The 26,586-nt window shown below is 29.4% G+C and overlaps 7 protein-coding genes and 2 long non-coding RNA genes across 17 annotated transcripts in view; 3 read left to right on the forward strand and 6 right to left on the reverse strand.

The window, feature by feature from the left end:
* Positions 1-2,711, reverse strand: part of LOC117238377 — a 68,951-nt gene extending 66,240 nt beyond the window's left edge. For 2 of the 3 annotated variants that reach the window (XM_033503232.1, XM_033503228.1), the window contains exon 1: positions 2,473-2,711. The gene's annotated coding sequence lies outside the window, so the exon portion shown is untranslated. Of the gene's footprint in view, positions 1-2,315 lie in introns of all 3 variants that reach the window. The other variant, XM_033503231.1, reaches the window with a different exon arrangement.
* A 1,436-nt stretch (positions 2,712-4,147) lies between these two features.
* Positions 4,148-4,771, reverse strand: LOC117238422. The gene is made up of 2 exons (XR_004494199.1): positions 4,409-4,771; positions 4,148-4,332 (listed from the first exon to the last, which is right to left on the reverse strand). It is a non-coding gene; the product is annotated as an uncharacterized LOC117238422 (long non-coding RNA).
* Positions 4,772-8,239: 3,468 nt separating this feature from the next.
* On the reverse strand, positions 8,240-9,783 carry LOC117238413 (39S ribosomal protein L44, mitochondrial). Its single transcript, XM_033503290.1, has 5 exons — positions 9,488-9,783; positions 9,053-9,419; positions 8,817-8,901; positions 8,438-8,741; positions 8,240-8,369 (listed from the first exon to the last, which is right to left on the reverse strand). Exons 1-5 carry the CDS (start codon positions 9,546-9,548, stop codon positions 8,245-8,247), a joined length of 942 nt encoding a protein of 313 aa, XP_033359181.1. The 5' UTR covers positions 9,549-9,783; the 3' UTR covers positions 8,240-8,244.
* A 1,067-nt stretch (positions 9,784-10,850) lies between these two features.
* Positions 10,851-12,563, forward strand: LOC117238416 (vacuolar protein sorting-associated protein 37B-like). Its single transcript, XM_033503292.1, has 4 exons — positions 10,851-11,305; positions 11,401-11,572; positions 11,674-11,756; positions 11,959-12,563. The coding sequence occupies exons 1-4, from the start codon at positions 11,174-11,176 to the stop codon at positions 12,223-12,225; spliced, it is 654 nt and encodes a 217-aa protein (XP_033359183.1). The 5' UTR covers positions 10,851-11,173; the 3' UTR covers positions 12,226-12,563.
* LOC117238417 (dnaJ homolog subfamily C member 30, mitochondrial-like) lies at positions 12,246-14,151 on the reverse strand. Of its 5 annotated transcripts, none has more exons than XM_033503297.1 (3): positions 14,027-14,151; positions 12,636-13,425; positions 12,246-12,287 (listed from the first exon to the last, which is right to left on the reverse strand). In XM_033503297.1, the coding sequence occupies exon 2, from the start codon at positions 13,277-13,279 to the stop codon at positions 12,641-12,643; it is 639 nt and encodes a 212-aa protein (XP_033359188.1). In that variant the 5' UTR covers positions 13,280-13,425; positions 14,027-14,151; the 3' UTR covers positions 12,246-12,287; positions 12,636-12,640. The 5 variants fall into 5 exon arrangements, with proteins under 5 accessions (XP_033359188.1, XP_033359185.1, XP_033359186.1 ...); XM_033503294.1 differs by having other exon boundaries at positions 14,014-14,151; XM_033503295.1 differs by lacking the exon at positions 14,027-14,151 and adding an exon at positions 13,754-13,891.
* A 244-nt stretch (positions 14,152-14,395) lies between these two features.
* LOC117238411 (WASH complex subunit 1-like) lies at positions 14,396-16,794 on the forward strand. The gene is made up of 4 exons (XM_033503288.1): positions 14,396-14,740; positions 14,817-14,946; positions 15,031-15,586; positions 15,704-16,794. The coding sequence occupies exons 1-4, from the start codon at positions 14,719-14,721 to the stop codon at positions 16,559-16,561; spliced, it is 1,566 nt and encodes a 521-aa protein (XP_033359179.1). The 5' UTR covers positions 14,396-14,718; the 3' UTR covers positions 16,562-16,794.
* A 133-nt stretch (positions 16,795-16,927) lies between these two features.
* LOC117238418 lies at positions 16,928-17,483 on the reverse strand. The gene is made up of 2 exons (XR_004494198.1): positions 17,108-17,483; positions 16,928-16,977 (listed from the first exon to the last, which is right to left on the reverse strand). It is a non-coding gene; the product is annotated as an uncharacterized LOC117238418 (long non-coding RNA).
* Positions 17,484-17,707: 224 nt separating this feature from the next.
* On the forward strand, positions 17,708-21,216 carry LOC117238412 (gonadotropin-releasing hormone II receptor). Its single transcript, XM_033503289.1, has 8 exons — positions 17,708-18,555; positions 18,720-19,000; positions 19,530-19,678; positions 20,105-20,210; positions 20,313-20,517; positions 20,608-20,731; positions 20,859-20,991; positions 21,059-21,216. Exons 1-8 carry the CDS (start codon positions 18,540-18,542, stop codon positions 21,128-21,130), a joined length of 1,086 nt encoding a protein of 361 aa, XP_033359180.1. The 5' UTR covers positions 17,708-18,539; the 3' UTR covers positions 21,131-21,216.
* Positions 21,217-22,490: 1,274 nt separating this feature from the next.
* LOC117238410 (N-acetylgalactosaminyltransferase 7) lies at positions 22,491-26,462 on the reverse strand. 3 transcript variants are annotated; one of them, XM_033503287.1, is made up of 11 exons: positions 26,273-26,462; positions 25,562-25,740; positions 25,024-25,229; positions 24,781-24,947; positions 24,509-24,716; positions 24,255-24,431; positions 23,929-24,172; positions 23,611-23,832; positions 23,339-23,437; positions 23,133-23,258; positions 22,872-23,056 (listed from the first exon to the last, which is right to left on the reverse strand). In XM_033503287.1, exons 2-11 carry the CDS (start codon positions 25,718-25,720, stop codon positions 22,916-22,918), a joined length of 1,749 nt encoding a protein of 582 aa, XP_033359178.1. In that variant the 5' UTR covers positions 25,721-25,740; positions 26,273-26,462; the 3' UTR covers positions 22,872-22,915. The 3 variants fall into 3 exon arrangements, with proteins under 3 accessions (XP_033359176.1, XP_033359178.1, XP_033359177.1); XM_033503286.1 differs by lacking the exon at positions 26,273-26,462 and adding an exon at positions 26,040-26,223; XM_033503285.1 differs by lacking the exon at positions 26,273-26,462 and having other exon boundaries at positions 22,491-23,056; positions 25,562-25,720.
* Between the last annotated feature and the right edge of the window lie 124 nt (positions 26,463-26,586).

Consider the following 26,586-nt stretch of genomic DNA (forward strand, 5'->3'; position numbering starts at 1 on the left):
AGAAAGTCCAAGCCGAGTATTTATTGAAATACCAATACCGCAGCATCGAACTGCTCTACCCGATCAAAGTACTTTGCAGATAACTGATAAGGTACTCGATTCTCGTATGGTTCACTTACATAACTGTAGGCGTGTACTCAAAATTAGATAGTCGACATCCTCAGTCGCGATTTTTAGCTCACTTTTCGAATAAGCAATAAAATTTTGTAAAGCTCCATTCGCAGGGAATCAACTAAATTCAGTGGAATTACATGCATATGTGTAAGGTTAAGAGAAACCGTTGTACCACGAAGTGGAAAGTCTTCAACTTGAATCGATTTAAAAATAGAGTTAAACCTAAATGTCACTAACATTGAATAAAAGAAGTAACAGGAGTGTAGTAAAGCGAAGAATCGTTTAGAATCTCTTCTTCTCCAACACATATGCAGGAACGAGGAAAATCAAAGAAATTGGTCAGTGTTTAAATAAATGAAAACATTCCTTTAACCAAAGATATTCGCAATTATCAGAAGAACTACCATTTTTTATCACTTAGCTAAAACGTTATAAATCACAACGACTAGTCTAATTAAAACGTAATATCGTTGCTCACGAGAGAAGAAACGTTAAGGAAAACAAAGATTGATATAATGCAAACGAACGAGACACGTCATCATAGGTTCAACAGTTGCGATCATGAGTTCGCTTGTTCCCCAGGCGGTAAACGTTTCACGAAAGAAAGGGTTGATCGTGTTATAATTCATCCATTCACTATATCGATAATATTTCTTTTTACATTTTCATTTTTCGGACATATAACAATTATATAACATACGTACGATTTTGTTCGTTAATTAATCACACGCTGCACGTTGTTATCTCTTCAAGTTCACACGAAAAGTGGTCGGAATAAGATATCGCCTATTATTAGATTCGCTATTTCAGGATCTTGAATACTCTTCAGCACTCTCACCACTGCTCCGGGACATCATTATAAAATGTGAATCTCGTGTATCAAAGGAAAGAACTTTGCGGGGAACACTTGTGTTGCGATATATCACGAAAACACACAGAAGTTCGTTGAGACGACACTTTTTTAAAAATCGTTGCAGGCAAAAAGAAACACGAGTACACGAATCTAAATACGCAGGTAGCCAGAAAATAGAAGTAATACACTCGGTCGGTAACTTCTAAACACCATGGAGCACCACTTAAACACGTTATTCTTGAAAATCTTAGAACACAGGTTAAAATATGCGTGAACGGCGACAAGACTTGTTTGGGAACTGCAAGAAGAAACATGAACGAGAGAACATGTATAATTGTGCCCGAAGGGCCGAAGAACAAGTGAAACAAATAAAACTACCACGGCACGAATAAAATGAATCGATGAGAACGACCAACGAATGAACGAACGACCGATTAGAACGCACTTCAAATGTTGCAGATGAACATTACGAGCGACGTACACGGACAGCACATATTACGGAATCGTTTCCAGCTACGATGCTATCAGAATGCATGGATTTCACTATTGTACACTTCGTAATACCACTATATAACTGTTTAGGCTTAGATACAGGTGCAGATGTATTCGTTCTCTCTCTTTTTCTATTATCTCCCTGTTTATCTTATACCAAGAATAAACAGAATAAATATGAAAAGGAAGAGGCGGTAGAAAAAGGTAGACAGGGGAGAGGAAGAAAGGATAGAATGTGGTTTATAATATAAATGAGCACTATAAAATTAATAGTATATGTAAGAGACTAATTAAATGTATCATACAAAGGAGTATCACTTTAAAATGATATTATTCAAATCAGATTAATTCTAAGGAAATGTTCACAAATAAATACTGGAGCATTTTTGAAGAAATCAAATCTAGCTTCCAAAGAAAAAATGTTGCCAATACAAATGTTGAAACTTCACTAAAAATTACTCATATATACATATGGTGTTCTCAATGCACAGATAATTCATTTCGAATATTCCCGTACAAAATCAAAAATAGTATTCTATCCGAAAACGAGAAGAATAAATCTGAAGAAAGAGTAGAAGAAAGGTGGAGGAGAAGAAAGGATAGAATATACTATGCAATAAGAATTAACAGTATATGTACACAAATTCAAGCATAGCTATACAAGAGAATAAGGATAAATTACACACATTTACGTATATTGTTGAAAGAAAGGAAGATAAAAGAAAAGGATTGTGTATGTGTGGTCGTGTACGAATGTATGTACATATACATGCGCACGCGCGCTCGTATATGTGTATACGTGTATATGTAGATGTGCGCGTATGTGTATAAGAGAAAGAAAAAAAGAAAAAAGAACCTGAGAGACTACGTTTAGGCAATATTTTCTTCTACACCAACATTTCTTTTCGTCGATCACTAGTTATTTAAGAGTTTCTTACACTCCGTCGAGGAGCGTTCAACACGACCGGGGAATGTATCGGTTAGTTTCACCACACACATTTCTCTTCTCTTACCCGAAACTAGTCCGTGCGTATATTCCAGTTGCGGCAACCTATGGTGATTAAAAAAAGCACTCGCGTCTCACATTCGCGACCCCAACGATAAGGGTAAGTCGAAAATCGTACGGTCAGTCCAACGTTTTCAGGGCCGCCAGGTTAACGTCACGAAATCCACCGACACAACCATAGATCCCAAACGGTGGACGGACGGACGTAAGGACGGACGGCTGGCTGGCAGCAGGCAAGGCGGAATCACAGAGAGGTCCGGGGGGAGAGGCATTGAATACGGCGGGGTGAGGGTAAAGTTTTTGGGCGAGGGGCAGGTGGGGTTATAAGGGGACGGGGACGTATGAGACAAAGTGGGGGGAAAACGAACGAGAACGAGCGAGCGACCGAACCGACTGACGACGTAGCGTCGCGGGGGACGGAGGTCTACGCTAGCTCAGGACCGTTACATTCAGGTCCCCTCAGTGCCACTACTTCTCGTCGAACACATATTTTTCCCTTTTTTTCTCATTTTTTTGATGTATATTATTATATCGTTGGATCTTAGATCTGTAAGATAATATAGACAGACTTTTAAATATAGTAAATTAATGGAAAATATGAAAAGTTTATTTTAGATAATAACGGCATGTTGGAAAGAGAGATCCATGTATACAACCCTAAAGATCTCCGCGACTTAAAGGTGATAGTTTAGAAACGTATTAACTATAATGTTGTAAGGTTTTACAATATGTTGTATGAAATTGTTTGTTTGGTAAGTTCGTAGGATTCACAACACCAGAACTATAAAGTTTATGCTAAAGAAATTTAAGTTGAAGGTATATGAAAAAATATATAAATTTTGTTATCATACGAACTGGAATCCTCAATTATGCACATACATACATACATAATCTTATGATCATTCAAATTCCTAAAAATATATTGTCGATCTATGAAATTTCCATGAAAAATTATGAATTAGTTATTTTAATCACTAATAATTCTAGTGTTAACTTACATATATATATGACAAAACGCTGATCTATGCAAAATGCTGTTGTATGTATGTATGTATGTATGTGTGGATAAAAACTGCTTTTAATTGACAATTAAATGTAACTGAGAAGAAACACTGGAAAAAGTATCATTATTTAACAAAAACGTTTGATCTCATATCTTGATGAAAAAATTAAGAAATGTTAGATGTTAGATCAAATGTTCAATTTCATCTTTTTATCATGAATTTATTATTTCTGTCCGACTATCATTTATTATGATATTTATAAAATTTTTTCTTTTTATGGCAAGAAACTAAGTATTCCAGTAGCGTATATACATTATATTTACATTTTTTTCAAATTTTATCGTTTACTATTATATATTTCATTATTCGTGCTATTCGATATACATATTTCAAGTACTGCTATTTACATTCAAATTTTCATTCATTTTTGTTACGCGTTCTTTAATCTAGGCTTTCACTTAGAATTCGGAATTTTTATGAACTAAATAGATAATACATTAGTACCTATTTAATACATTTAGTAAAAATGAAAAAGACAATGGGAAATATACTATGCCATACAAATACTTTAGATTTTTTATTGATATAAAATGATTCGATGTAAAGTACGATAAAAAGTAAAAGATGATTAGTCGAATGCAGATGATTTTAATTCTAAATAAAAAGTGGCATTATAGCTATAATAGGAGTAACTTTTAATCTTTAACATACATATCAAATTTCCTTTCTTACATATTTAACTAAAACATATATTCAAGAATATCTACATTTTACGATGTAACATTGAACATTCGTCCTCGAAATTTTTCATTCTTTAAGAAGATACACGTAATCAGAATCTTCCCAATCATTTTACTAAAATCCTGAAATAGAAAATGACAAATCTCTGTAATTAAACCAATAACAAGAATATAAAGAGTTTGTTATCAAATATCATACCTTGCATCATTTATTATCATCAATTCAAATAAGTGCAAGAAATTCTTCTTTTCTTAAAAATCATTGATAATTGCTCTTATCTAACTATACTTCAATCCTGAAAAAATAGTCATATCAGCGGCAGTTGGTGTGTTAATTTCTACTAATAATAAAATTTGACTTTCAAAAGCGTAGGTGCAAGTAAGTTAAGAGCGATGTATACGGCACTGTATCGGGCACAAGCAAACTCGCTGCCTTTGCGGCCGGGTAGAAGGGAAGAGAAGGGTTGGGTAGAGGGAAGAGCAGCGAAATGAAGAGGAGGGGCCGGGAGGGGCTGTGAATAGTACGGGTAGGGATGTCGGCCGTTGTCGGAGGAGGGTATATGGTTGATCCTGGCCGCGCACATATGAAGGTACGAGAGAGACGGGTAGAGCGTGTGAACGAGCAAAAAGGAACGGAACAGTGCAAGAGCCCGGCAACGATGCATTACTGGCATACGCATGGCAACGTCGCAAAAGGCTTCATGGACGCCAAGCAATCCACCAACACACAAGTATACGGAGAACGGCAGACCAGAGAAGGAAAGAATCCCGTTTTACTGAGTTGAAGGAGATAGAAAGAAGGGGAAGGGGGGGGGGGGGGGACAAATACACGAGAGAATGAGAGATCTACCGAGTCTTAAACAGGCTACGAAGTTTTCCACTGATCTCTTGAGATTTCAGAAAAACGTTTGACATATTCTAAATACATACATGTATTTGTATATGTACGTGTACGAAATAGTTTCGTTTCACTAACTTACTTCATGTATATAATATACGTTGTATTGCATACTCGAATGTATTATTATTCATACATTATATCATTTCTCTTATGCCAATATCGTGAATGTACTATTCAATAGATTATAGAAATTCTCAATTAAATATAAAATAAATGAAATGATGAATCAAGTAGAGTATAATCACTGTTGTTATACTACGTTTGTTGTGCCACGTCCAGCATTTTATATAATTTATAGAGTCGAGATTTGAAGAAGACATTAAGTTCGCTTCTTTACCGAAAAATAAAAAATTTGTACATTCATCATTTTGGCATAAGGGGTTTCATCATTTATTATACAATTCCTATTATTGTGATATGTTTCGGTTTCGAACTTTACCATATTACAACATGGAAACATATAATAATTATGAGAATAGTTTATATATATAATAAATAAATTGCATGTTAATAAAACGAAATTATGTAATAAAATATATTAGTAATCTTATAGATTGCGGATGTTTGAGCTTTTATGGGAAATTTAAAGATGCAAAAATGCATGTACAGGATGCATATATAAATGTAAAAATAAACAAAATATTCGAAAAAGTAGTCGTTATAATATTTAGTGGACGGATCAAACCTTTGCTTAGATTTCATATCATTGAATGTGTTCATAAAAATATGAATTTACATAAACACCCATAATCTATTTATAACTTCAAAATCTTTGAATCTAAAAAATGAATTATTTATCTTGTAAGCCAGAATTTACAGTAATGCTTATACCACACAAGCTTATAATGCAACTTAAAATTGATGAAAATATACTTTAAAGTACATAAACAAATCCAAAAACTTGCAAGTTTGCAAAACAAGAAAACGATGAACTATTTCATACTGCAAATTTAAAATTTGTTTCGAAATAAACGAAATATGTAATATGGTATATCTGTAAAACCAAGCCCAAACATCAAGAATCCAGGGGCGTAGACTACACAAATTGGTTTCTTTACATATTATTCCTTCATTATCGATATAACCGATTTTAATGCTGAATCATCGTTTCTCCCTGTTTTATTTCGTTAAATACGAATACACCTTGTCGCGATGTATTTAAAATATTTCTCGAATCGATACATTACGCTCCTTATAATGAGAAATAATAACAGAAGTGGAACTGTAAAACAATAACACTGATTACTCGATGGCGAAAGGGTGTGGCAACGCCATTGAGTCGTTACACGCAGGAATAGAGCAAGTAGTGGGATAATACGTGCGATTGCGTATATTTGTGTGCGCGCACGCGTACATATATATATGTATGTAAGTGAATAAGCGAGAAAGAAAGAAAGAAAGAATGATGCCGCGTGGAAAGGAGAAAGAAACTGACTGAAGTGCAAAAGAAATAGACAGAATAAGAAGCGAGACGACCGTAAAAAAAGAGCAACAAAAATGAAGAGAGAAAGAGAAAGAGGGAGATGGTAGAAGTGGCGGAAACTCAGAGCGGTGGAGTGCGGATAGGGACAAGGATGAACCACCTTAAAGGGGATAGCATGAATCATAAGTAATCAATATTATACCTACGACCGATATAGAAAAATTTTGAGTGATATTTAACTCCTATACCATCTAAAAAAAATTGCTATTTTAAAATTTAATTTCATTTCTGAAATGTTACTTGTGATTATAATAATTAAGTATCTTTGATTTGAAAAATATGTTCTGAAATAATATGGCCGTTTCCTTTATTGCCGTCTTCACATATATACCGGGGATATATATGCTGTTTTTATTAAATTATAATATTCTTTCGTCCGTAATTTCATATTCTTATATATATATTTTTAATCAATTGCAAAATATATATATATATATAGTACATATGTAGTCGTATTATTCCATGATTTGAATCTTTTCTTTAAATAGAATTGGAATTCATATTTAGGGAAAATGTAAAATATTTATTATAATTCTTAAATTATAATTTATGTATATAGTAATGTCATTAATAATAAGTTGCTTTATTTTGATGTAAAATAACAACCATGGTATAAATCGGTATGAAATAACATTAGTAATAGAAACGTAGAATATATGACTAGAATCGTGTAAAAATAATTCATATGTTAATCCTCATTCTTATAAAGAAATGAAAAATGTGAACTATTTTGTATATTTTTTTGTATTGTAATCAACTTTCTGGTTATAATTGTAGCTATGCGCTGAATTTATGAGAAGTTTGCAAAATAAAAATAATATTAAAACAAGAAAGTATAAAATAATTTAAAAATAATTTATTAATTTTTGATAATTTTATCGTTTACATGCATATGTTAGTTTTTTAATATTTTGATCATATGAGAAACTATACTACAAATTTTCGTAATATTATCAACTAGCAATTAATAAAAATCATACCATAAGCATGAGACGATTTCATTTATTTCACTATAAGCAAAATTTTATGTCATATAATACGGACGTTGCTAATACCGTTATGCAGTTTTTCCCCACATACATACTTAAGTAGTTTATTGCGTTCACAAAATATTCTTAAAAATAGAGTAATATAATATACAAGAATAAAAAAATTTATATAATGATATTGATTTGTATATAATTGTCATGTTTGTTAACTTCTTTTCAAAACAATATATTTTTAATATTACTTTCATGAAATTTTTACTGCAAGCAACTTCAAATATTTCTGTATATTTTTATTTGATATGAAGTTATGCTTTTTCTTTTATAAAATGGTAATCGTGTTCGATACATGTTAAATATGTTCAGTTTTACATAAAAGGAAAATTGATTCCAAACATGTATTTACTGATGCGTGATATAATTTCTTTAAGTCTTATATTAGTATTTTATCTACTTTTATTATCTATAATTTGTTGAAATTATATTTCTTGTTTAATACTTCCATTAACTTGTTTAAATAAATTATTCAATACATTTTATTTTTGCAGTAATAATATATCAGTAGGACGACATTATTGTAAAGCAAGGGTTAATTATATTTTGTATGTACATATATACATTTATAATTAATATTATTTAACGTTCTACAAATTTGGTAACTGTTTTCAAGCAGACATATTTATTTCTTCGTTAAATCGTAACGGTTGACTTGTGTGGTATAATCCATACATCTGAGCTAATATATTAATAGCAGCTACATCTCTTGCTTCTGAAATGGTTTGTCCAAAACCTACAAATGTAATTAATTAATTATTTGTTATAAGATACTTGTGCCTTTCAAATATTTAAAAATATTACCTGAACCTAAATATTCTTTGTTTGCATAAATTCCAATATGATAGGCAGCTAAAAGTGTATTTCTTCCAGTTTGTCCAATAAGTCTTGCTTCTATAGGTGTTTTCTTCTCTGTAGAAATTACATCATTTAACATTTCGAATGGTTTAGTTGGGCACCATATTTCAGTTAGATCTTTGCTTGCTAATCCTACTATCAAAAAATCTCTGACAAAAGCACTTGTGTGATCAATATTAACGCTTTCAGCAAGTGCTCCCACGAGTGCTGTAAATGTTAGTGCCAATGTTTCTTGGGACACAGGATGTTCCTAAATAATATATAATAAAGTTATTAGTTTATAACAGAACAATGAATTACTAAAATAGTTAAGTTATATACAAACACTAGTTAAAATGATGTCTTTTGTTCCAATATGTAAAGCTGCTGTAGCTAATATCTCTTGAGACAAAAGATAGTCATGAAGTGCCCTAAAATATAAGTGAATATATTAGGAATGAATTTAGAAATTCAAATCTGCAGTTTATATAACATGAAAATTTTGTTTTTTGATTATAGCTGATACATTTTTTATAATACTTATGTGCATACACAAATACATATCATACAGTTTATACGTACATAATACCAATTTCAGGAAGACGTGGTAAACTTTTATTTAAATACTTCTTTACAACTGCTGAAGTTATTTCTCTCCCTTTTTTAATATATTCTTCGTTATGTTGCACATCTAGTTTAGGATCCTCTATTCCCATATTTTCCTGCTTTTTTAATTCATCAAGGATATATGATTTGTGTATAAAAGCTTGATTCAATTTCTCAATATCGAATTTTTCTGAAAGTCTTTGATTAAATGCATATATTTCTATATTTCTATTCCACTCAATAAAATTACTACGTTTTGGTTCAGGTTGAGGTGGTAACCTCCTTTTTCTTCGGGTTATTTCAAATTGAGTTGGAGCAACCCATCGCTGAATATATCTGCAAACTATATTTGCAATTAAGATATTATATACTCATTTTCTCATACATTAGAGTTTTTATCCATATATTTACCTCCATAATTTACATACTTTATGCTCGTAAGACTTTGGAAACATAATTGTAACCTATTCATATTTTTATTTTATAAGAAATATAATTGAGTTTTTGTTAAAATATAAGTTTTCACTTCAAATGAGAATTGTTTCTATTAATGCTATAAATGCAGATTAAAATATTAAAACTGTTCATTTAGTTTAATATTGTTTACAATATACTACAATTACAACCATAGAACTATAAGAATAGAATACGTCAGTGCGTAAGAAAGAGAACGCTGCATAGAGGCCGTCCAACAAGTCCTATTGAGGGAGATATCGCCATTTTGATGTATTTTAATTTCCTTATTAACCGTATGGTTCTAGTACTATCATGAAAATGCCTTAATGCAAATGCACATTTAGTGATTTACGCTGCTTTACAACGGGCGACAGAAACTGTCACTAGGCTGCCATATATCAGAATAGAAAAGAGAGGCGGGTAGAAAAAAAACAGAAACGTCTATAAGATCGTGATTGTGCTTGGGAGAAAAGTGTATATAGTAAAGATGTTTTGTGTATGTATTGTGCAGGATTGCAGTAGTAAATATAAATACAACAAAAAATATTCGTTATTTAAAATCTCCAAAAACGTGGATTTAAAAAAAAAGTAATTGCAAGCCATTTCTGAAATAACACAATTAAGATCACTATAACCGATGCGTCAAAAACATTTTAAAGACAAATATATAATAAGAAAAAATGCGATTCAAAGATACAATTATTGCAACATACTGTCTGCGAAATTAGTACTGTTTTGTGTATGTTTATGTTGTTATAGTAATAAATACAAAATATTGAATGCATATATAAAAAATTGTTCATTTATTTTAAATATTAATTTTTCATTGTTTAATTTAGTTAAATTATCTTCTACTATATTAAGGGGTAAAAAATCTTTTTTCATTAATAATCTAACTCGAAGATGCAATCTGATATTTCCATTTTTATAAAATTAGCTTTATTTTGTTCTTTGTTGTAAACAAAATTCAGTTCTGTAGTGTTTATTTTTTACATGATAACTGTTTCATTTATTCTAAAATGTTTTCAATAAATAAATTTACAACAAAATTTACCTCCGATGATTAAGTACCTCCTTTGGTTTTGAAATTTGAAAATGGTTATTTTGCGCCAAATAACGCATTGGTCGCGATCATCCTACTGTGCTCTTGGCTGCTGTGACGCATGCGCACTGAAAAAATTGTATGATAGCGCCATGCAACTTGTAAGGGAATATAACAAAATGATGACATCCCCACCACTAAAAATTGGGCGAGTTGTCAGACTTGTATATAAGTCCATGATTTTTACATTGAGTCGTGTATCTATTAACTTGTTATTTTACAGTGATTTCAAGTAATATCATAATATCTATAAATTGTGTCATTAATTGAAACGCATATTTTGATAAAATTTACGCGATTAAAATTGTATTAAGTTTTGATAATTATATTTAATAATAATCAATTTCACATTATAACTAAATTAATAAAATTTTTTTTATGTGGAAAGGTCAATCAATGTATTTTTATATTAAGCAGTGTGTATAATAAAATGTTGATTCTGTGTAATATAATTAAATAAATCGACAACAATTTTGCTTAAAAAGTAAAATTTAATTCATGAACATTATCATAACCGCGAAACTGATTAATATTAAATAATGTTTAAATCAAATCAGGAACCAGACATACCTGCAGCACTAGGTCTGTTATCACATTTAACAAACGATGAACTGAAGGAATTATTAAACGATGATTCAAAATTTGAAGATATTGTAAAAGATGTAAAGCAGGTAATTAAATTGTTACTAGAGGTATTTTACGTTCCCAATTTATAATTTTTCTATGTGTGGAATTTTATGTAATTCACATCTTTTCTTTCTATCAGTTTAAGAATTTAGAAACTGAAAAAGAATTATTAATGGCAAGTAATACATCTCTGGCAGAGTTTAATTTATCAAAACAACCAGAATTACAAGAAGGTAAACAAATATTAAAGGAACTTAGTGAAAAAGGAAGTAGATTATGCACGAGCGTAAAAGAAAAATTGGATGAGATAAGTATGTATTCTTTCTTTTTCCCTGTACTAGTACTAGTTATATATTCTATATAATATATAAATAATAACTAACACTTATTATATTTTTTCTAATATTTACAGAAAATAAGTCTGGGGAAATGACTGCTGATACTGCATTAGATTTATTGCAAACAGCAGCAGCGGAAATTGAAGAAGAATCGGAAGTATGACTTAATACTATTATAATTATTAATACATTGCCATTCTCATATTTCATTTTGTTAATTTTTATTATATTTATATTTCTTCTTTTATCATTCTTTTCAGAAAGATTTATATGAAACTCATTTGTTTGGCAATGTGTTAAAATTCTTGAACATAATTTGTGATTTTTACAAAGTAATATTTGTATTTTTTAATATACAGACCATAGCTGAAAAATTTCTGGCTGGAGATATGGAAGTAGATGAATTTTTAGAACAATTTTTATCACGTCGAAAATTAATGCATCTACGTAAAGTTAAAGTAGATAAATTGAGAGAGTTAATAAGAAAATCACATACTGCTGTTGGTCCTGGATATCCAATAGCTAGTAATTTTAGAAGTCTAGCTCCTGCTGTTCCTTATCCAGCTGGACCTGTTTCAATGCCAATGCCTGTACCATCTGGTTTTCCATATTTTAAACCATACTAAGTTACATTTATTACAATACAGCATTGTATTGCAATCAGTTAAGTTTTTAAATATTGAATTTTCTGTAATGTATAAGAAATACGTAATTTTAATTAACAATATTTTTAAGTGATTAACGCATATAATACATCAAAATATTTGTAACATGTAATTAATAGATAATATAATTAAGATAATTTACAACCAATGTATTAGATTTTGTAATGTTATTGTGATATATTAAAATAGATTCGTTTTCTGAAATAAATATGTTAAAATATATAATATAAACTGTATGTACACGTTTTTGATATTGGGGTTAATGAAATAAACATGTAAATGTTATCATGTTCCACATAGACATATTTTTCATCATAATTTTCTTCTTATATCGTGTTCTTTATGTAAATAAAAACTAATTTTAAACATACAATTGTTATTTATTTCTATGCTTCTGTGCAACTTTAAACTCCTCATATTTCCTATTATTTATGCGTTCATAAATGAAGATTACTATTGTCATCAATATTATTAAAATTATCATAACAAGTAGATCTGGACTGTTGTGTGTACTTCCCATAATTTCCATATTTATCTTTTTTTTTTCATTTGTTAATAGACTCTTTTGAAATGTATCACTATAATGTTGCTGTACCCACTCATCAAAATTAAAAATGTTTCTAGGTTGATTTTTATATAGTTGGATGTTTTTTGGTTTAAACCTCTCATATCTTTTATTTTTCAAACTCTGCAAATCCTGATTAATTAGTTGAGTTCTATCATATTGTTTACGTGTTTCATATTTACTAAGTACGTCATATGCATTTGAAATTTCATGAAACATTTCTTTTGCAGATTCACTTTTATTCTTGTCAGGATGAAATTTTAATGTCAATTCATAATATGCAGACTTTATTTCATTATAAGTTGCAGTTGGTTGCAATCCCAACGTCTCATAATGCGTTTTAGTCTTCGTAGCTAGATTTGCCATTACAGGTAGTGATAACATAGATTGTTTTACACATTTAAACAAAACTCCTTTATTTACATCTATCAAAAAGCAATGAATAAGCATGTTCTTCAACGTTTAGTCTTTATTACTATAAGCTTATTTTCATATACTGTGAACAGTAAATATTATTTTATAAATTTATGTACACTTTGTCATATCTTATAGCAAAATATTTCATGTTTTGTTAAAAGATTGATATAATCCATAACCTAAAAAGAAAAAAAGAATAGTTAATTAAATGTTACAGTATATTAGAAATTATGAGTAAAACATTATTATGTATTAATATGAAATTATCATATTAGCTAACCAACATAACCATTGTCTGAATATATAAATATATCTATATTCAATAGTATTTGCTTTATACAAGAGTATATTATTATCATATATTACAGTAATCAATATTAATTTGATTGGATCTCTTCAAATTTATGGCATATTATGTATAATTTATTCGTAATGTTTTGTTTTTAGACAATTTTTATGAAATATAATTTCTAACAAATTGATATTGAAAGACCTTTATGGACTTACAAAATTAGACAGAATATCGGTAATTATCAGAAATGTTGTAATCTAGATTAATAGTCAGGTACAAATTGTTACATGGTTTTTTGGATAAAAAGATAAATTGTTGTTATCGGTAAATTATGATATATGTCTTCAATATTAAATAAGTAATCTCTTTGTTTTGTCACACGCATTTATTTAATTAACATTAATTAACTAATTTAATGAAATCTTATGATGCATGAAATAATTTCCAAATTTATAATTAATTTTAAAATGCATACATTTTAATCTTACCACTTTAGAAACTTAATAATAAACGAATAAAAGATTATTTGAATATTGTTTAGTAATTAAAGTAAACAACACTCTTTTGTTAGAACTAAGCAGATTACAAGTAAATATATATGTATATAATAAATAATCTGTGTTATTAAATATAGATTATTGTGACGTAAAATATATCTAAATATAAAACAGAATATCAGAATTTTATAACATTTAAATGTTGCGTCAAAAATAATAGAACAGATTCGCGATCATCTTCATGGTATTAAGGCAGATACACAATAGTTTTATCATTGAGATGTTAGCATAATGAATGTTTATTTATTCCATAATATCGAATATTTTTTATGGCATAAAAAATGTAAATAATGTATTATTCTCTTTTATGTAAAAAAAGACCATTGCATTCTATTTAGTTGTCACATACATGAACACTTCGTAAAAATAATTAATGGCAGATCTACGTGTAAATCTACATGTAAACTTTCCAAAAGAACTATTAAATTTATTTTGATTATCATACGATTGTATGGATCAGGTTAACTGGTGATGATAAGTGTACTAAAAATTTAATCTATGTAAAATGTTTTGTATGTGGCTAAATGTCAACGTAATTATGTGTGTGTATTATGCTGCAATGGAACATAATATGATTTTTTATTGAGTTAAGAAAATATACATATTATTAAAAAACATTAACAATGCCAAACCGAACTGAAATTGGTAAATAAATTAATTTATATATATAAGAGGAAAAATATAAAAAAATAAACATATTTTATTTAAATTTTATATTTAGGTGTTATTCCTGATAATTTAAGGCACGAGGAAACAATAGTTCAAATAGCAGAAGCTCTCGACAATCTAGATTCTGCTGTTAATTATATATTTGAGTCTATTGATAAAAGGCTTTTTCAAAATGGTCAAAGGTACTTTTCTTCTATATTACTAAATATTTTAGGAATTAAAATTTTTTTAATTTATACAAAAATGTTAATACATTTTTTTTCTAGATTGTCAAATGTTAAAGATAGGGCCACAAAACTTCAAGATCGATTAAAATATTTACAAACTAACTTAAATTTAAAAGCTGTAAAAATGTTTTCTGCTGCAAGGTATCCTGCTAGTCACACATACAAAGAATATGAATTGGCTATACCGCCTCAGTGTGATGATATCAATAAGATACCAAAAGTTTACAAATGTTCTGTACCTATAAGAGATATTCCTGAAACATATCTATCTTCTAATTGTAAAACAGAAGATGGCCAATATGTATCAAATAATAATCTGCAAGAAAAGCTACAATTTTATCATGTTCGATCTAAATCTAATAAAGAACTTTATACAGATAACAACGAAGTGACATTCCCTTTTGAATTATCTTCGATCAATTCTCTATTGTTCAGTAGTATGGACAATCCATATAAGATATCTACTAAGCAGACTTCCCACAAATTAAATGACAAACAGCAAATAGAAGATGCACCAGATTCAATTATACAACCATGGTTATCATCAGAAATGGATTTATCTAGTAGTTATCTATATACACCAACCTTAGGAGAGGTAAGATCTTTTATTAAAATTTAATTTTAATATTGTTTAATTACAATATATTACTTATAAAATGTAAAGAAGAACATATACAGAACATATGGTCACATGAAATATTCTATCATGCAGGTGCCACAGATAAATGTGCCGCTAATACTTCCGGATCTACCTGGAATTGTAGACGATGAAAAATTCGTTTTAGATTTTAATTCTCAAAGTCCTATTGCACCTTCCTCAGCAGTAACCACTCCTACCGTTCGGCTTGATCTACCAACTCCAACATCAACAATAGACGAGAAGGATTCGAGTACAAAACATGACCGAACTATCCCAAACTTACCTGGCTTTGCTGATACCGATTTCTCAAAAGATTCTACTGAGCCTGCTCCACCACCTCCTCCTCCTCCTCCCTTGATCGCATCAGACACATCGACTTCTGCTTCTTCGAACTCTAAGACTGATAGCCGTTCCTCATTAGTCTCATCGTTGTTAGATCCATCGATACCACCGCCACCGCCACCGCCACTACCACCGCCACCTCTTTCTCCTCCACCGCCTCCACCGCCACTGCCTCCAGCTGAATCCAAAACAACCATTCCTGAATCTCAAACTAAAGATTCAGACAAAAAGAAAATTGTTAAGGATCTGAATAAAGCAATCAAATCGGATGTCAGATCTAATTTAATGGAAGCTATTCGCAACGCTGGTGGTATAGGAAGGGCGAAACTGAGACATACTGTACCACCAGAGGAAAAAGAAGGAAATCGTTGGTCCTCTGCATCCGTTGGAGGAGATTTAATGGCTGATTTGCACGCAAAATTAGCACTCAGAAGGAAGGGAATCGCTGGGTCCGGAGGTAGTGCTCTCGAAAGAATGTCCAGCTTGATTCCTCCTCCTCCCAAACCAAGCGATGCAGTTGCGTCAGATAGAAATTCGGCCACCAGCGAGTATGACTCTCAACCAGATACCGATGATTGGGACGAGTAACGCTACTCGATATTGTTAATTATGTACAGTTTCTAATTCAAATTTCATTCACTTATCATATTTAACATTTCATGTATAGTTCCATTCATAAATTATTGGAAACTTACTTGGGAAATTTATAACAAAATAGAATTTATGTTATAAAATAATCTAATTTTGTAAAACATGTTAGTATTTGTATATTTGTTAATTGTATATATACATATATTATGTAGAAAAGATCTAAAATTATACATTGAATTCATTATTTTTAATAATTATATTTCAAATTCATTTTTTGTAATTTTTATTAACGATTTCATTAAATAATTTCAATTTTAAAAACTTGTACATTTATGTACATTAAAGTTTTTTGACAATTTTTCCCTCCATTGAACTTTGCTCTTGTTTTATCTTTTAATCTTCTTCACATAATCCTAAAAAAGAATACTTAATTACATGTGGTGAAAATAATGCCCAAAGTTGGAATTAAAAGGGTTCCTGGGTGTCTTTAGTAATAGTAAAGACAATTAATTGAATGAAAAATAAATTCTAATAGAATTTTACCATTTTTCTAAAATGGAATCTTCGTTATTGTCATCAGCATTCGACAGTAACATAATAACAGCGTATTCTTATCGGTTTTGATTTAACACTTGACCCTAGATTAGCGGACCAATCGTCTGTAGGTTTATAAATGTTAGTTGCACCATGGAATTCGTAGTTTTTGCTTGGATGTTCCTGTCTTTGATATTTCAGTTATCATCTCTTTATTAAATTCATTTAAGCTTTAAATTCTTAGTTAAATTGTGATTTAACTTTACAAGTTAATTTTCGTCTTATTTTTGCCATTCTTTACAAATAGATGACTTTTATCTCACAAACATTGTTATAAACTATATAATATGAACTACGTACCAGTTTTCGAAGAAGTGTCATATTCTGTTTAAATTTTCTTATTCATACGTTGTTTAAGCATGTATTACTTTGATCCACGTGTGTTGAAAATTTAAGATAGTGAAACCGAGTTTAACCGAGAAAATGAGAATTATTTATAAAAGAAGATATAGAAAAAATTATTGGAACAATGGATAAATTTTGAACGGTGTTTTATCAATAAAATCTTTCTGATTAACTAAAAACTAAATTTTATATTAAAGTGAATAATTAATTTAAAAATCCACAATTAAAAAGATTTAAAAGATTCGAAATTTTGGTAGAAAATGTTGGGACATTAAAACATACTTCATGGCATTATGTGTTTAAGAAGAAGGAGACAATCATTTCTACGTTCATTAAAATATCAGAGACGAATTAATTTGAAAGGATCTGAAAAAATTAATCAAATTAATTGCAATTGAATTTGAACAAAAAATGGGGAGTGATTTTTGTTATAGTCGCAGTCCAAAGTGTCGTACAAATGAATAATGAATTTATCGATATCGGTATCAAACGCTGTTGATATTTGAACAACAGAATGGATTAAAGTGTAAGATGTATGGTGTTATGATAGAAGAGAACGAATGACATAATATGTATTTGTAATTCGTATTAATTACTGCAAAAATTAAGGGTGCACACATTTTACACATGACGAACGAAATGTATGATGAAGATTAATCTTCATAATTCTTGATATTACAACGTATCTCTCGTTATTTGACTACTTCTTTTTTTATTAGTTTTGCACACTTCTACATCTGTATAGTGATGATATAATTGTATGAGTTACAAAATCATTAATTTGAGAAAGCTTTGGGTAAAACGATAACGCTAAAACTCTGGCTGTTCAATGGTCATTCTTTATCTGTGCTTGCATTTTTCTTCTTTATCATCTTGGTACCATTTCAGTTTTAAATATTTGACTTGTTATATTTTTGTAGAAATCAGTTATGACAAAACTTTGTTTTAAGAGGTTCCGATCGTACGTGAATTCTGATTTTAGGCAAATGTAGAAAATAAAAGAAGACATTTCATTTACTAAAATAATTTTTACTTTATGGTTTATTATCAAGGTAAAGCTATATTCTATTAAGATAAATTCTTTTTTTAATCATTTATAAGGTCATCATTTCTTTCTAATTTGGTATTAATTCGTCGTGTTTTTATAATAATTTTTAAATTCCAAATATAATTCCAAATTTAATTATTAATTATTTATCAATTCATTTGATACCAGAATTTCTAAAAGTATTGAGATACATTATGGAAAATGGAATAAAAACGATTAGTTCTATGGAACTGTCCAATTCGCGGGCAAATATTTCGAATGAAGTGGAATTGCCGATTGATATGCGTTTCAACGAAGGCCACATTGTTAGTATTGTCTTTTACAGCGTGTTAATGGTAATATCTGCAATCGGAAACACGACGGTGTTAGTATTAATTATGCGTCGCAAACGTGTATCCAAATCGAGGATACACACGATGTTAATGCATCTTGCGATCGCTGATCTACTTGTAAGTATAATTTAGTATATTCTTCTCTCTTTATCAATATTGAAATATTATAATAAACTTTAATTATAATTGCATTATAATTGCTATAGCTTTGGTTTGTAATTTATAACTAAATTTTTCGAAGATCGATAACTTTTTGCATGAAAATCTAGTGATCCCTTAATTTTTCGTAATGTAGTAGTAGATTAATTATGGTAATTTTTCTTGAGAAAATTAATTAACGCGTTCGTAATTACAAGCTAATATCGTAACAATTATATCGTTAAAAATTTCACTACCGACACATACCATAGATAGACTATAAAATAAAAGTAAGGTAAGATACTACGTACAATTTGCCTCTATGTATTAACAAACATTAATACCATGCAATAATGCTACGTAAATCAATGATCTGTGTACAGAGTATTTTCCATTCAAAATAATCGAACTAGTTTAATATCTTTTATAAATAAATAGAAGGAAAATACATAATACATAGAAATAAGTTTTATTAAATGAAATTATATTAACCTGAAACAATTTTCAGGTAACTTTTTTAATGATGCCACTCGAAATCGGTTGGGCGGTCACAGTCTCCTGGAAAGCAGGAGACGCGATGTGCCGAATAATGGCTTTTTTTAGGATGTTCGGTCTGTACTTATCATCTTTCATTCTGGCATGCATAAGTATAGACAGGTCAGTTTAATTTTTTAAAGCAATCTTATTTTTTCTATTTTTTCTTTCTTTTCTCACTCAATATAGTAAAAAAATTGTACTGACCATTTTAGGAAGCTTACGTCGCATTTCTTTTTTGTAGCTCTCAATTGTTGAATCAACTAATTTTTAAATTTTTCTATACAAAAAATTACAAATGTAAAAGTTACATTGTTTATATATTATATATTATAATTTATTATAAATATAAAAAATAGTTATAAAAAAGAAATTCTCATATACTATTGATCTGCTTTTACATTTCATAAATTCATGGATAAGGCAATGAAATAAAAAATAAAGTAATAATGAATTCTATTTTTAGTGGCATCATAGTTAAATTTTTAATAATTTTTTACAAAATTGAAATAAAATATTACTGAAAAATATTAAATTTTCTAATTTCAGATATTATGCAATAATAAAACCATTGCAATTGTGGCATGTTAATAGAAGAGGAAAAATTTTGTTATGCTTCGCTTGGGTGGGATCTGTCTTGTGTTCAATGCCTCAGGTATGATAATTATAAATAACTGATAAAAGTGGAGAATCTTACAATTTCTAATTTAGTTCAAAATACACATAGTATATCTACCGTAATTTTTTTCTTCCTTAGATGCTAGTATTTCACCTGGAAACTCATCCAAATATCACATGGTATTCACAGTGTGTCACGTTTAATGCATTTCCAACATATACTCACGAAATAACTTATTCTCTCTTTGGAATGATCATGATGTATTGGTTTCCCCTTGTCGTAATAATATACACCTACGCGAACATTTTACTGGAAATATGCAGAAGATCGAAAAATAGCGAAGGTAATATATATAAATTTTAGTAAATTCTTATAAAATCAGAAAACAATTTACTTATTTTTCATGAAATAGTAAATGGTTAACGAATTTCAGATAAAATTCGTCGTTCTTCTATGGCTTTTCTTACACGAGCGAAAATACGAACATTAAAGATGACGGTGATCATTGTTGCTGTATTCTTTATTTGCTGGACACCATATTACGTAATGAGTCTTTGGTAAGTGCTATTACTCGTTAATAGGAAAACATATGTATTAGGACATTGAATTCTAAAGTATCCTATATTATATACATAAGTCTATCTGACATTGAAAAAAAAATATACCTAAATGTATTGTAAATAGGTATTGGATTGATCGAAATTCAGCATATAAAGTTGATCAACGAATCCAGAAAGGTCTCTTTCTATTCGCATGTACAAACTCCTGCATGAATCCTATTGTTTATGGTGCATTTAATATTAGAGATCGTAATAAGGTAAATATTTCTTCTTCTACTCGATAACTATATAAATAGATATCTATATAATTTAATGTTATTTCAGACATCTGTAAGACCAACTACTATAGAAACTCGAGTCACTCCATTGTCACTGTCACTCAAGCTTCTTGATTAACGTTTACTTTTCTGTAAGAGATGTTAATTAGAATTGTAAGTTAAGTCTAGTCCTCAATATCAAACTTAACTGTGATTGACCATATACTTCAGAAAATGATATTTGCTATAATTAAGTACTAAATATTAATAGCTTTTTTGGATGAAGACCAAATATGTTGTAAGTTATTCTTACAATAGGGTTGGATTCGAATATCTGAGAATACAGGTTCGGGATGAATCGGAAGAATTCGGGTGAGATCCTGCCCGAATCTTTCCAATCCGTCCTGAAGCTTGGATTTCCAAGTCCCTTACAACCTTAAGCACCTGTATATATTTAAAATAATAATTAAATTATTAAACTTCTCTAAAGTAACAATACTATTTATTCACTCATTTGTATGAAATTTAAATAAAGTTATTTTCTTACAATAAAAAATATTAATAAAATTGATAGTTCTTCATATAATTGACATAAAGATTTAACAGTCACAGAAAAAACAGAGAATTATTACAAATTATATATTTACTTTATTTTATTAGTACATAACCTGTGATAAGACATTCCTTTTATTTTTTTACATTATGCTAAGTAACTTCTTGCCTGAAAGTGTGTTTTAAAAAATTAAAAACCATTACAAAACTACATCAGTAACATGCTCTCTTAAGAAGAATCAGTCGAAAACGGAAGCACACATTCTCATATTATATCGATAATTTAAGCGAAATGCACTCTAAAATGATTAAAACATATACATTCCTTGCAACCGTTTAAGACGCATGTCCACCAATCACGCTAATAGTTTATAAACGTTTGCAAGCCTATTAACCAGTCAATGCACAGATGGAACACGTATGCACGCAAATATTTACTAACATTTGTAAATTCTTTCCAATAATTTCGACAGAAGAAATATAATAAGATCCTAAACCAGTATTGTCCACACGAATAGCACCTCATGTGGTTGTGGATTTCTTATAAATCACAACTATCAAACAAACAAAGGCACGATGAAGAGACAAGACTACTATTGTCTTCAAAAACTAGCTTTATCTATCCTTATTTATTAGTATTTGAGCGATATTTAATAAATATTCACCACCAATATTTGCTAACATCTCTAAATGCTCACAAACATTTGTAAGCATTTTGCACAATCAGTGGATACGCAAATGTGTGCAGCAATCTCTTTTTTATTTCGAGCAGATATAGGGAACCTTTATTTAAAGAAAGTGATTTTACTAATCTTATTCTACTACTCAAAAAATAGATAAACTAGGAGCGAACTTAAATTTATCTAAGATAAGATAAGACAAACCATGACGTGTCAATATACTCGGCATTATAGGAAGTTATATGAAAGAATCTCAAACATGGCTGTATTTTAATAAATTATGTTATTGTATTATATTAAAACAGTTTCATTGAAATTGTATCAAAATGAGCAGTTTCTTCATTTCATTAATGATCATGACTTATTTACGGTTTCAAATGACGATATAAGTCTTATTTTAGCGCTGTTAAGATTTTACAGCCCTATTTTTTATATAAGTATTTTATAACTGTTATTTTAAAGTAAATTTTAAAGAAAAATTTACAATATGATTTTTACGCATTTTTGATTTTGCACAAATATTCGAGTTATTTATAGTAGGGAAATATAAAACACCATGTATCGTAAACACAATTTTTTGTACAAAAGAATAGTCAATGCATAGATAGATTTTTGCCAAAAGTCTTTAATGAGTATAGTTTAATTCAGCATGAAACGTCTCATATGCAAACAGCACCAGTACTTACGTTTCTTCACCACTTTGGATGAATTTGATGGAAAGACCACTGTTGATACGTATTATTGATATCACATGGCATTAGTGATAACTGTTGAGTTTGAGGATGAAGTGCCATGCACTTCTTGTGCACTCTGTGTAAAAGCGTCTTCGTTTTCTGCAAAAGTAATATATCATTTATAATAAAATAAAAAATTGGGCAATAAAATGGTAACATATTTATTGACATTTACCTCATCGTATTGCCATGGACCATCTACAGTCCCTAACCGGCAAAATACGAATTTCACTCCTTGACTATCAGCAGATATGCATCGTTCTCCGACACCTAATTGACCTTTAGCGTTTAATCTAATTAACTGAAAAATGAAACTATATAAATCATAATTCATAAATAAAGAATTTTGCTTAAAAAGAGATATAAAAAGTAAAAAATTACCTGATTATTACCAAATCCATGACAATCAGTAGTAGCCATTAAACTAGGAGGCGAATGACTCATTGTATCCAAACACATTCCTGTCGCTATGTTTCGCAACTAAGATTAAAAGGAAAATAAAAAGAGAAGAAAAAATTCAGTGACATGTAGAAACACACATAAAAAATTACGACATAATATAACATAAAAAATTATAGAACATAATATAACATAAAAAATTATAGAACATAATAGAACAAAAAATTATAGGCGATAGATATTGTTATTATTACCTCTCCCCAGTGAATATTAGGTGGTAATTCGGGAAATTTATCGAAAACATCATAAGCAACATTTTCCATATACCATTGAAAACTTTTACACCTTTTCCTTCTTTTAAATTCTAATTGCTCTGATATATCACCATGATCAAGCAATTGCGCTAGTGGTTCCCTTGTATAAAAGAATTCTTTATATTTATCATCAAACCAAGTTTCAACAACTCTTTTATAATTCTAGAAAGAGTTAACGATTTTTATAAATTTATATTAAATCATATGTTATTTTATATCCTTCAAATTAATTTATACCCATAAAAATGTTTTACTTACTATGGTTATCAGCGGTCCTTTTTTTTTTTGAGCCAATTTTCCAAATGTATAGGGCATAAACCCTCTATACACATGACCAACGTGCGAACATGGTACCCAAAGAATATTTCCCCCACATTGCCATATTTTAAATGATAACTCAAAGTTTTCTCCACCCCACACAAGCAATCCGTCATCATATCCACCCAACGACAAAAAGTATTCACGATTTATCGCAAATAAGCCACCAGCGTGAGTAGGAGACCTGAAATGAATTATTCCTGATATATGAATGTAAAATAACTTCATTCTACATGTCTAAGAATATTTTTTAAAATGTGAGTTACTTGTATGGCATGCTGTTATAAGGTCGAGATTTTTTCTCCCGTGCAGGAAGTTCATTTTCTTTATACAGCATTCCCCATTCAAAAATACCTCTATATAAATGTCCTTCTTGATACACAGGTCGATACTCAAAGGTCTTATGGTCAATGCCATCGATAATAGGAACTGTCATCACAGTTCTAGAAATATTTAAAAGATTTTAATAAATTAACTTTCAGATGAATAATAGAGAATTTATTATTTGATAAAAAATTACCTATCAACAGCTATTGGGGCTAAGAGAGGTGGTAACCAGTTAACATTAACTTCACAATGTGCATCCAAAAACACTATAACTTCACCCTTAGCTTCACGTGCACCACGTGATCTCGTTCTTATTAAACCTTCTCTTTTATCATTTCTTATTAATTTTACTTTACCTTCCCACCGTTCTATATATGAATCTAAATCTCCTTTTAAATTATCTATAAAAATACATACTTGTTATTACTTTTATTTTGATACTCTTACCATATTACTGCTATTCACCTTTATCAGAAAAGTCATCTACAAGTAAAATTTCTTCTAAAAATTGTGGGGGAGTACGATTTATCACACTGTGGACAGTTCTCAGTAATACAGACCAACCTTCATTATGAAATACTACAATTACACTAGTTCGGGGGAGTACTTCTGGATAATTCCAGTGTTTACATCTGTAAACAGAATAAGTGAAAATCTAGTTTAAATATTACTGTTATAAAATGTTTAATTGTAGCAATATTGGTTTACTCAGGCATTCTTGTATCAAGGATCGATCTATCTAATGAAATTTCATCCGAGCACACCATATTCATGCCGTAATCTATTTCTGATTGTTGAACATCATTCTGTTGATCATCCCTAAGGATATAAGGTTTCCCTCCTTCTCCAGGTCCACTTCTAATTGATACATGCTTGAGTTCAAAATTACCAAGCTCTTTTGATAGAACTGGTACCTATAGAATAGTAGTTCATATAAAATACATTTATATAAAAGTATAAAAAACATTTTATCCTTTACTTTAATAGAATTTCTTCCTTTAGTTCCTTTTTTAAATGTAATTATTGTTTTGAATGTATCTTTATCATACTATGCTAAGTATAATATACTATAGGTGACATACTTATATTATTAGTCATTTATATGAGAAAATTTCAATGAATAAATTATTACAGTTCATTTTTGTAATTTAGCTTAAGACAAGATTGCTTTTAATAGGATGTTGATACTTTTATGTTTAAAAAATTATGTTTATATAGTATAAAAATAATTTAATATTATATTTACCCGTTTAACTGATTTTAGACTATCTGACCAATATTCCTTAAAATTGTTAATAGGCTTGTCAGAAAAAAAGTTTATAACAATATACAATGTGTAAAGCAAAAATATGCTACAGATAATAATACTGAAAAGACGATTTCGCCTGAGCTGTACAATTCTCATTTTGTTTAAGATAATCACACCTGAAATAAAAATTTGGCAATAACATTTTTATAATTCATAACATTATAATCGGAGAATTTATCTCATTATATATTGAGAAATCTACATAAATATAAAATAAAAAATAATCTTTGGGTACATGACAAAAATAACTGATAAAGAGGAGAAAACGAAGTATGCAACGTACATAGCTGAAAATAATTAAAAAATTAAAACTTAAAATAGTGTTATTGCTTCAATACTCATTTAATCACTACACAATCTAAATATTTGTTGAAATATTGTAGTAAAGAGCTAAAAAGAAAATATCTTTAATTACCTCAATTAAAAATACATAAACATATGAAATAGAATATGTATATTTCAGTAAATTAATCTTTTGAATATATTACAATGATATTAAAAATTATATCATAATAAACCGAATCATTATTCAAAGAATCTGAAGCTACGTTGCTTCACACCACAGCCAACGTGTCTTTTGCACACACTTAAGTACTTACTTACATACATATGTACGGGAAGAGTGTATATAAATACATATGTACTTACATGCTTCTATCTTCTACTTTCGCATAAACCAATATGCGTTCGACATTTTTAAATTTTAATCAAAAAATTGATTAAAATATCGCTATCTGGCGTTCATTGGTATTGTACGAACTTGGTGGAAACATTGTACGCTATTCGAAAAAAAATGTATTCTCTGAAAACCACATACTATTTTTTCATTATACAAATTAATAAATTTACAAATGTTATCTTGTTAATCAAAGAAATGCAAATCCTATAATATTTACATAGTTTATATTGCATTGCATTATTGAGAAATATATAGCATCTATTAAAGTTTTATTACATAAACA

Source organism: Bombus vosnesenskii, unplaced genomic scaffold (assembly GCF_011952255.1).
Source record: "Bombus vosnesenskii isolate JDL3184/JDL3185 unplaced genomic scaffold, Bvos_JDL3184-5_v1.1 scf7180000013492, whole genome shotgun sequence".
Taxonomy (NCBI): domain Eukaryota; kingdom Metazoa; phylum Arthropoda; class Insecta; order Hymenoptera; family Apidae; genus Bombus; species Bombus vosnesenskii.